Source organism: Polyodon spathula, chromosome 13 (genome assembly GCF_017654505.1).
Source record: "Polyodon spathula isolate WHYD16114869_AA chromosome 13, ASM1765450v1, whole genome shotgun sequence".
Classification (NCBI taxonomy): domain Eukaryota; kingdom Metazoa; phylum Chordata; class Actinopteri; order Acipenseriformes; family Polyodontidae; genus Polyodon; species Polyodon spathula.
Window position 1 is genome coordinate 18,143,982 of NC_054546.1, and position 11,182 is coordinate 18,155,163.

General features: G+C 39.9%; 1 protein-coding gene across 1 annotated transcript; it reads right to left on the minus strand.

Moving 5' to 3' along the window:
* Positions 1 to 3,461: 3,461 nt before the first annotated feature.
* LOC121325992 (kinesin family binding protein) lies at positions 3,462 to 11,172 on the minus strand. Its single transcript, XM_041269118.1, has 7 exons — positions 10,499 to 11,172; positions 10,031 to 10,129; positions 9,645 to 9,724; positions 6,434 to 6,617; positions 6,028 to 6,121; positions 5,355 to 5,467; positions 3,462 to 4,653 (listed from the first exon to the last, which is right to left on the minus strand). The coding sequence occupies exons 1-7, from the start codon at positions 10,931 to 10,933 to the stop codon at positions 3,775 to 3,777; spliced, it is 1,884 nt and encodes a 627-aa protein (XP_041125052.1). The 5' UTR covers positions 10,934 to 11,172; the 3' UTR covers positions 3,462 to 3,774.
* Positions 11,173 to 11,182: the final 10 nt, after the last annotated feature.

An 11,182-nucleotide genomic window follows, 5' to 3' on the forward strand; every position in this document is an offset into this window, starting at 1 on the left:
AGCCAGATGAAGCTTCCATAATCCATCCCTTTCAGCTCAGATGAATGTTAAAATATTGTTGACCATATCAAGGTACCTGTCCAGTGTTCCAGATATGTTTTTTGTGCCAGCAGTAATCATTGCCAGAATTTTGTTAGCAGGAGTAATTTTAAATTTCCCACAAACTGCAGCAGTACAGTTTTGTGATAAGTCAGGGTTTACCCTGGCTTTTATATTTATGTAGTTTTTTGTAACCTAATCCTTCAAATAAACTTTAGTGTCACTACTGGTATAAAATCCTCAGGGGGCTTTACACCCTGCTTTTATTCTGTACCTTAAGTTACTATAAACAGATATATTGTGCACTGTTGTGTAAAATACTAATCATGCATCATAAAATGTATTTAGTTTATTTTGCAACTGTTGTAGTGGTTTTGCAATATAACAGAAAATATCTGTATAATTTGTACAGCCCTATAGTGATTTTCAAAAAACAATCACATACGTTTTCAGGTTTCCCTTCTCAAATAAAAGGTACAGTTCATTACAAGGGAGGAACTAAACTCTTTAATGGAGTGTATAGTATAGACTAGAAGTGTAACAATTCCATTACTTTCTTATCATACATGGTTGTGTACTGGCAAAATCTGCATTTCTTTAGACTCTTCCACAGATAAAATTAAAGTTTCTAATTATATACGTGTATATAATTTACTCTGAACAATACACATGCAATATATGGCACAATATACTGTAATTTGTTTCAACTTTCCAAAAACAAGCAATACAGTCAACCATACCCTGCACTATTTATCACTGCAACAAGAAAAACGTGTTGTTTTGTATTGACACGTTTAAACTTCTTTTCTTTTTTACATCAGGTTGCACAATTCCAGGTTCTTCAACATTACAGTTGGCATGCTTAAAATACGAATCGAAATTTCCTTTGTGAAGTTTTTTAGAAAGTGCAAACTGCTTGCTTCATCTTATTTTGGCTTCTGCACGACACCTGTTTACCGTGTTCGAGACAGAGAGAAGGAATTGTAACCATTAATTGCGGGCACCGCTGCACCAATAGAAACATCTGGCGGTTGAAAAGTGCATATTTCTGCAGTTCTGTGTGAACTGGGCAGATCTGTGCAGAACTTCGGAAATTTGCTTTACAAGAACGCAATCATTAATTTCCGTATTGACTTTAAAGCGGCAGGGGTCGTGTTTGTTTTTCCATGGCTGTAAAACAAATCCTCAATATTTTTGGAAGGTAATAAATGGCTGTTTTTTATTAGGGAATTACGACGGTACTCTCCTTATCTGGAGCACTGCTGTCCCAGAATGCAAATATACTCGATATCCTGCTGCCCTGGCTTCGAACCTCTTTGAGTCCATCAGTTAATGCTTCTGTGATCTGTTGCAACTGCAGTTTCTACACAGGCTATGTATTGTTAGACAAAAATGGCATTCTTGTCAAATTCAAGGCAGTCCACTTTGTTGCTTGACCCACTTCCCAAAGCCTTGCCAACGCTTCATTGCTTCAGAAGCAAGCTTAAGAGCTCTAATTCCTTGATTATAAACTTTGCCTCAAAGCAGAGCTGCAGCTGTGCTACTTCCATATATATACTCCAGAATCTACAAACAAGTCCTCCAATTCACTCTCAACACATTGGCCGATACAGGCAAGGAACATCACGGCAGCATGCATTCCTCCTAGTCACAAAACTAAATCAGCAGTCCACACTGTGTTCAGATGGAATTGCAGACAACATAGGGCAGCAATCTCGGTTATTGAAGACTTGCTAATGGATATTTTGGCATTAAAGCTGTTCCATTCAGGAACAGCTTATGTAATTGTGGTAATGTTCGGCAAAACGTCTACTTCAAATAACTTCACTGGATAAATATGCACAAGGATCTTGAGGCACAAGTCATATTTGTCAAGTTATAAACAGTCCATGTTTCATTTAATAGAGTCATGACTTAAAAAATGTATATATCAATCAGTTTTAAAAAGCCAAAATGACAACAAAAATATTACTCTACCCCAGTGATCCTAGGAATAACACGTAAAAACAAAGATTTTCTGTACTGTCAAGAGAATTAAGTTTTACACTCTGGGCAGAGCAAAAAACATACAAGGCTTTTTTGTTTGTTTGACAACCGACTCAATTTTAGCCTTTTATTTTAATTGTGGAATTAAAAGAAAAAAGTTTAACTGTAGAAAACTAGGATCGCTGCTTATCGCAGGTTTTGGTCATACAAATCCATATTTGAAAAAAATCAATTTGCAGCCACTGCACTGATAATGCAGGTCGGCTATTCTGGAACTCCAGCGAGGCAGCTCAGAGCTTAACTGGGAAGAGCTCACGGTGTGCGCATCTTCAATAGGAAAAGTAACGTAACGCCTTATTTGATACAGGTGTGGATGCTGGCTTTGTTTTAGTAACATGTTTAACATAATAGCAATTGAATGCACGTCTTCCATCATATACATAGGAAGCTGTGGTCCGGTGGTTAACCTATTGCGGTCCTATGTCGGACCAGGTCTGACATTACAATTTTCCCTTTACAGTCCAATGTCGGACCCTGTCCGACATCATCAAAAAGAGAAAGCACAGGTCTCTAGTTGTTTTTTGCTCCGGAAAAAGCAGAGAAAACCATTCAATGGACGAGTGAAACCGAATGAAACTGAAAAAAGGGGCACGTGAGCCACAGAGCTAGCAGCTGCATCAGAGATAGATGGACACAAAGGCTCAAAGAATATCAGATATTTGCAGAGCTTTTTGAAATGTTACAGTAATAAAATAATGAATTGGATTGCATTATTGAGGAATTTGGTGATGAATGATCAGGAGAGGACTTATCACTTATCAAGGGGTGGGGCTTGGCTGGAGATGCACTACTGATGTAGTCTTGCCATGCAATGAGTTTTAAACCGGTTTTTACTCAAAGAATTCTCAAAATAGCGCGTGTGAAATAAACCACGCGTGTGAAAATAAACCGGCCCGGACACGCCCGACAAGCGCTGAATAAATGGACTGCAAAAGGGTTAAAGAAAAGAGCTTGTAACCAAGAGGTCCCGATTCAAATCCCAGCTCACTCACTGACTTACCTTGAACAAGTCACTTAACCTCCTTGTGCTCAGTCTTTCAGATGAGACATTGTTACTCTGCAGCTGATACATAGTTCACACACCCTACTCTCCGAGTCGCCTTGACTAAAAGCATCTGCTAAATAAACTAGTGATAATAATAATAATAAGTGTTACAGTTTTGTTCAATGGTTTTTAGCACTACTGGGCATCTGACATAACATTGATAAGAAACTGGCACGTAAGAACTTCGACCCGTTGGGTTCTTGGTTTCCAGAATGATGGGAGTCTACTCATAGTATTATTAAAAAAAAAAAAAAAAAAAAAAAACCCACATGCTTTATATTGAATAATCTCCACTGGAGTTTTACTCTAATGATCAGTAGACCAGACTATCATAATCCTGTACACGTGCTTCAACATGCTTCAAGTTTGACTCTTGGTTATATAGAAATAGTGGAAAAATCAACATCAACTACAAATTATTAGTACTTTCCAACATTTTTTTACTTAATACATTAAACACACATATACATACATTTAACTACAGGCCAGGAAGAATTACGCTAATAAATACCAATAAAATTAAAAAAATTGCCATGCAAATAAACTGCTTGCTTCTACGAAATATTTATCACATCTGATGAATTTAACAGAAGAGAATTGCCAGTGCAATTCTGAACTGATCTTCTGCAGGTCAATGTGGCCGATTAGTTGACAGAGGTCAGTTTTGCTCTAAGTCGCTCCAGTCTTAGTGGGAGAAGGCTAACCATCTCTTCGCTCAGCTCCAGTTCTGTTTCCACAGCCTTTTTAGCATCTTGATTCTGAGCGCAGTAATCCACCACAAAGCGGTAATACTCCAGGGATTTACTGATGTTCTCCATCTGTTTGTTGCTGTCGGCCGTAATAATCCTGCTGTAAAGGCGAGCGATACGGAATTTGGCAACAATAGCAGGCCGAAGGACATCCTCCTCCAACTTGTCAGGGAATTTTTTGTCGGGGCTCTTGAGTGAATCAAGGAACAGTTCATAGTACTTGATGGAGGACATGGTAAGGTGGTTGATCTTCCTGATGGTGTGAGCTTCCAGCTCTTCCTGCTTGTCAGCCACTGCTATCTTCAGATCCATCATCTCATAATAGGTCTCCGCCACCTCAAACTGGAGCTGCCTTGAGATCAGGAGGTAATACTGAGGGTTCAGGTCTTTGCAGATGGGCTCCAGCATGTCGATGCGGCGCTTGTGCATTTTACAACACCTCTCGTAGTCGTCTTCGAAGAACGCGAGAGCCTTAAACAAGGCGCTGTGATCCTGAACGATCTCTATATGATCTGTGGCATGCCCGTCAATCTGGAAGTATTCCTTTGCCTCATTGACGTAATTCTGACCCACCAAGAAGATGGCTCGGGCTTCACTGAAATCTAATGGGTAGGCGCAGCTCACTTTTTCCTCCATGCTCAAAATAGAGTCGGATGTGTCGCTTGACCCAAACAGGACGACAGTCTTCCTGCCCTTCTCTTTCTCCTCTTCCTCCTGTCTCCTTCGCACCTTCATCTCTGCCTGCCGGTCTGCATCCAGCTCTCCGATGTTATCCTGAAGGAAGCAGACGATTTGTACGAGGGAAGAACAAGGTGCCATTTCAAAAGAAACAAAAACAGACACACATGACAAAGCAAGTTTGAATTCCAAAAAATCAAGTTGCCAAACATTTCTCTAACCCAAAGCAACGTGGCAGTGAAAAGGTTATTTTCTAACTTTGAGGGGATCATAGAATGCAGACAATAGTGGGAAAAGATACTGTCTGAATGTGAGGAATCTGTATCAGTAACATGGTCAGACATTAAAAGAGTTAATTACTGGACACCACAGTGTAATGGAACTTTGAGAGAATCATAGAATACCACTGCATACTAACTATAAAGACCTACACCAAAGCATCAATGAAATGGTCAAAGTCATGATCATATGTGTACAGAGTAGCTACTATCTCAAAGCGTTGGGACTATCAGAAAGTTGCATGACCACAACTTGACGGCCACCTTTGACAGGTCAAACAAAGGTGCTGTTTAGAGTTTGCACAGGGAGCTTCAATAAGACTGAAAATGTGAAGTTTCCACCTTAAGCAGGTTTGGAAACTCACAAGCTCCCCATACAGGGGTGCTGAAATATTCAAAACACACTAAATTATCTAATTGGGCCCCATTAGTTGATGGGTATGGACAGGAAAGTGGATTGCAAGGATAATGGTAGGACTAATGGTACAGGACACATTCTGAATGAATACAAAGTTTTACCTCCAGCATCTTTTTGGCATCGTTGATAAGATTCAGACAATATTTGATCCAGCACCTTGCAATTTCAGCTTTCCTCTGGCAAAGCTTTTCCTGCTTCTCACTTTCTGCCTCATCTGAAACAAAGCAGCCGAGAAGGAGGCAGGGTTACAAAAACAATCCCTTCCCTTGTGGGGATGAAGAGACATGAGTCAGCTGGCACACAAACAAGGTCACAATTTGATTGCTTGTTTTTAAGACAGCCATCAACATGAACTGTGACAAGTGGTAAGGAAACTGTTAAAGCAGATATATTTTAATGAGGGTCTGCACATCTTTATTCTTAACAAACAAAAAAAATGAAGCAAATGGCCCGAGTCAGGCAAAACAGAGTGTGTTGTACTTTTCAAAGACAGGTTTTCCTTTTAATCCTGAACCAACTTACAAGAGCTCTGTTCCTTTTGCAATCTCTTTTCTGGTAATCAACCTCCCCTTTTATACTTGCAATTGAAAATTAACACCTGGTCTCTGTAGAACTCACTCTGGAAGGTTGATTGACTCATCTTGTATGACATTAAACTTGTATTTGCCAAATCACACACAATATAAAGTGTGTATTTCCACCTGTACTGGTCCATTAGCCTGTGGGGGATGTGTCCTCTGTGCAGGGTCCCTCTTCCCTGCCACACTGACTTACTCTCTTTCGCAGCTGCCTCAGAAGGGACCTCCCCAGCTAGACCAACAACAACACTCGCAGCAGCCAAACAGTGTCGTCCTTCCATGTAGCAAGACTTGATTGGGAACATACAGAAGAAAGAACAATATAAGGGTAGTTCCATCACAACAGGTATCAAAAGACAAATATTAACATGTAGTAGCTATTCCTATGGTAAATGGTTACTTTATAATTGCATGTTAGCAGACAATCTATTGGAGTAGCCATTTTATAAGGCAGTATGGAAATTGCTTTAGTTGCAGCTAAATAATCTTGGAATGGAATGTGTTCAGAAGCCAGTCGAGGCTGAAAGCTAAGCCCTCACAGAGATTTATTAAAATGTATTATTATTTATTTATTAAAACAATAGGCAATATCCAAGAGTTACCTTTGTTATGTAGTATTGTGAAAGTGTGGCTGCATTGACAGCCCACTCCAGTGGGGAAAAGTTATTGAACTCCAACTGCCTCTGAAGAGTGGTATGGCAATAGAGACCAGCCTTATCATTCTGTTCCAGGTTCTTGTAGACTTGTGCCAGATAGTACAAAGTATAAGTGTAAGCCTTCTCAAATCTATTAAGAGGGAACAGCAGCAGTTTAAAAAATGTTTACAGACCTGCGAATGTACTTAAAACTGAAAAAAAAAGAACAAAAAGTGTAGTAAATAAATTGTGGGTAAACCAAAACAAACACTGCTAGCATTAACTTTGGTTTTGCCACAGTAAAACAGCCCCATTTAAACTAGAAAGGTGTGTTGTTGTGAACCGCTGGTGTCACCTTGTAGGATATAAAGACTTGTAATGTCCATCGAAGAAGGACATCTTCACGGTATTGCATGCAAGTGGAGTCTGTGACAAACATCCCACATTTGCAGTCATATTAGATTTATAAAAGCAAGAATGATACCCTTCTAGCAGTCAGATACTGTTCAGATGTGCACCAAGCTATCAAAATGAATCTGCTCTATGAACACACCCTTTACAACATCTCAGAACTAAATAGTTTTAAAGGGTAGCTTCAAATTATTTCATTTTTACTTTGTCTTTATGACATTAATTTGTAAATGGTTCCGAGTTATGTTGCTCCAATTGAATCTGAATCATCGTTCTCTGTACCCCAATCTACCTGACATTAACTGTGCTAGTGGAATCCTAGTTGACGACTGCTTTTGAGTACTTCCCAATTTCAAAGAAATCAAAAGGATGAGGTTTCAAACTGGAAGAGTTGAAAGGTAACAGAGTGGTGAAAAGGAGCTGACAATAATGGTTACACGCTAGTTCAGGAATCGCCACGTCTATTGCAAGCTACACAAGTGTGCATGATAACGTACATGAACTATTTCATATGAAGTGATATTATATATCTTTAGTAGTGCTTTCCTACTTGCAAAAGTCTTCTGAACCACCTTCTCTACTGTTCCTATGATAGTCGATGACTGGCGGTTTTACCTAGGCCCAGTTAGCCACAACTGTTTGCCACAAATCCTATTGCTGGGGGGTAGCCGCTATAAGGTTTCTGTCATGCTGTCCACCTGAGGACAAAAAAAAAAAAAAAAAAAAAACGGGGGGGGGGGACATTATAGTTAATATATATATATATATATATATATATATATTCATAGTGAACAATACAGGCCTATCACAGCAGTTTTGGAATCTTACGATTACTTACCGATTCAGAATGCACACGCAATTATTTTAAATAAATAAAAATATCGTCTGTCACTACTCCTCATCGGTTCAGCGTGAATCGTGGAAGCAGAAGCAGGTTTGTCCAAAAACTGAAAAAACTTACTATTTCCACAAATAGTGGGAAAATGAGTTTTTGTTTACAAGTGTATTTGCCTGACGTGTGGCGCAGGAATTGCAGTTGGGAAAAAATAGCAATGCTGCACGAAGCAATCTCAGAGTCAAAAAAGTAAGTGAACTAAAACCAACTTTTTGCAGAAACAGCAGTCTTTTTTTACCAAACCAGTGAAAAAAGAAAATGCTGTAATAGAAGCCTCTTTCCAAGTTGATTACTTTCTAGCAAAAAACAAGTTGGCATTTACAGACAGTGCATTGGTAAAGGGCACAATGACTGTCATGGCAGAGTCGTTATTCAAAGATTTAAAAAAAAAAGTCAGAAATAATGTCTGCTATAACTGACATGCAGCTGGGAGCTAACACTGCAGCAAGGAAGGAGAGTATTGGCATTATCCAAAGATGTCTGTGAACAGATAGACCAGGATTTCAACACTGCTCAGCTGGCTGTATTTGTTCGAATGGTTTTTTGACATTATTGCAACTAAAAAGCTAAAATCAGGAGGGGTAGATCTCTATAATGAGGGTAATTATTTTGCTTGAAAGAACATACCGCTCGAAAAAAGCTTGTGTCAGTAACAACGGACGGAGCCCCCACAATGACTGGATGTCATGTGGGTTTCAAAGCATGTAGCAAGACAGACCTCGATTTCCCGTTTCTCTCACCTACCACTGTATTTTACATCAACAGGCACTTCGCGGCAGAGTAATGGGATTTGACCATGTTATGACTCCTGTTGCAAAAACAGTTAAACCAATTCGAGCTACAGCCCTACAAGTCAGTTTTAAACAATACTCGATTAAGTTTCTGCTGAGCATGGCGATCTTTTGCTTCACTCTGAAATAAGGTGGCTTAGCTGAGGGACAGCACTGCGCCGATTTCTCTCGTGTCAAATTACAACTTTCTTGGAGTCAAAAAACAAAAGTTGTGCACAGTTGACTGGCAGTGGGTTGGTGCTTGACTTGGCATTTTTATTGATGTCACAAAGAAATGAAATAGCCTGAAGTGTGAATTGCAATTACAAAACCAGCAATTGCAGAAATGATGATTAGTGCTGCAAAGGCTTTCAAATCAAGGTTGGATTATTGGATGCAACAGCTGCAGAAGAAAAAAAATCCAGCACTTTCCTGGTTGAGGAAGAAACATCTGAGGGAAATGAAGCTGTGCAGAAAGTCTAGACCCCAGTAAATACTGTGATCTCTTGACCAGACCCAGGAAATACTGATACCTCTTCAACCTCTTTAATGACATATTTCATGATTTGCAGCAGCTGCAACCTTGTGTAATGTTTGCTTCAAATCCCTTTATGCATGTGGATGTAAGTGACATTCCTGAACAAGTGGGGTCACTTTAATCTGGACTGTATTGAACAGAAAATAGAGATTTTTAATCTTCAAAACAATATTCAGTTAAATGAAAAATACCATATCTATGTGAATATGCCTTTTCAGACATGAACTTTATCGAATCACAATTTCGAACCCGCCTGAGTGACAAGCATCTGAATGACTATCAGGTTGCGCTTTCTAATTACAGGCCAGATTTTGCTGGTAGACAGTCTCACATTGAAATCTTGGTAAGAAAAACACTATTTTTACCTTGGGACTTCTTTGAGGAGTGGCTTGCAAATGTTTTTGCAAATCAGAAGTACCTCTTCATAATAAAAAGGTCAGAGACTCCTGCCCTAGTTACAGCTGGGTGGCTTAATTGCAATCACATTATACATGCCAGGTACCATAAAACACTCTCCATAACATACAGTAGAGATATAACTGCTGTTTACAGCATGCATCATACCGTTTAGTTCGTTCTTGTTCAGTTAATTTTTCCTCTTCTGCCATAAAATATTCATTGGGATCCATTGGAGGCTTTCCATCCTAAAATGAAATGTTAAAGGCTCAATTCTGTTAAATACCACCGCTTGTTAACTGTACTAATACAGGTGGGGATTTATAGACATGCTTCTATACAAAAAAAAAAAAAATTGTTTGTTTTTAGCCTCTAATGCATTTTCCCTTCAGGTGGGGATTTATTAATCCATTCATTAAAAACTAATTAAACTGGACACTTGTCCTTAATGCAGATTTAAAAGTAAAGACAAAAGTATTTTGAGCGGCTGCTGATTACATAATTAAGAAAAAAAATCCCTAAAAATGATGACTACGTCATTGACCGGTACTCACCTCCTTCATGTAGCGATTATAGAGGGCCTCCGCCGACTCCAAGAAACCCTGAGCAGTTTCAGTTTCACCTCTTCCAGCCCACAATACACCGATTTGATTCTAAACACAACCACATACTTTTTTTATAAACACGCATGGGTGGTGAGTTGCATTTCAACGCTACCTCCTCTGCTCGAAATTATCTTGGGGTTGCTAAGTCATATGATGGGAATACAGTAAGGTCAGACATTGGACACTAATTCCGGGTTGACAGCTGCAAATTAATTATCTAATAAGTGTTTTTATTAATATTCAACTGTCGCCTGCAGAAAATTGTTGTTACTCACGTCACAACAGGGAGTAAACGCAGCACAACATGGTAGTTTTGTAAATACGATTTGGGAAGATTACAGCAGGCAAATACTAATATGACACAGATCATGCACATGCAATTGTTATTTGTATTATTGTTATGAATGACGACAATACCCTGGCTTGTATGAACAGCGAGATATTTTCTTGGGTCACTTCGTATTTGTCCAGCAATCGGATGCAGTTCATCAGGTGCTCCTCCCCGGCCGACAGCTCCTCGGTTTCTGTGTGGTTCACCCCGAGCTGGTATTCTATAACAGCGAGCCGCGCTGCGCTCAACCCGGCCGGAGAATCCCCTCCTGCGGCGATCTGCTGCTCCACCTGCAGCTCTTTCTCATCCTGCTGCTGACCGCGCTCTCCCTGCTCGGTCTCATTCTCCCCAGCATACTGCCCCAGAGAACTCTTGATCTGTTTTAGAAGCTCCCTGGCATTGTACTTGGAGCGGAAGGGATTGTTCTCCGGGTCTTTCTTGGACTCTATCTCAGAAAGTGTAACAGAGCGCTGGTATTTTTCGCACAACAATCTCCACTCAGAGCTGGTAAGGGAGGCCATCTTCACGTTCCACGATAAATGGCCGACTCAGTGAGCCACTAAAATGGTGCATTAACTAGGGATGCGGCTGTACAGGGGTGATGTGCACCTGCTGGCGCAATAAGAAATCCTGTTAGTTTCCTGAATCTTGAACGATGTATTTAAAGCACTGTGTCTCTTACATTGCTTTTGAACACAAACGATAACAGACTAATCAGCGCTGACTGTCACAGAAAGGGCGGGGTTATGTAGTAAATAGGGCGGGTTGCA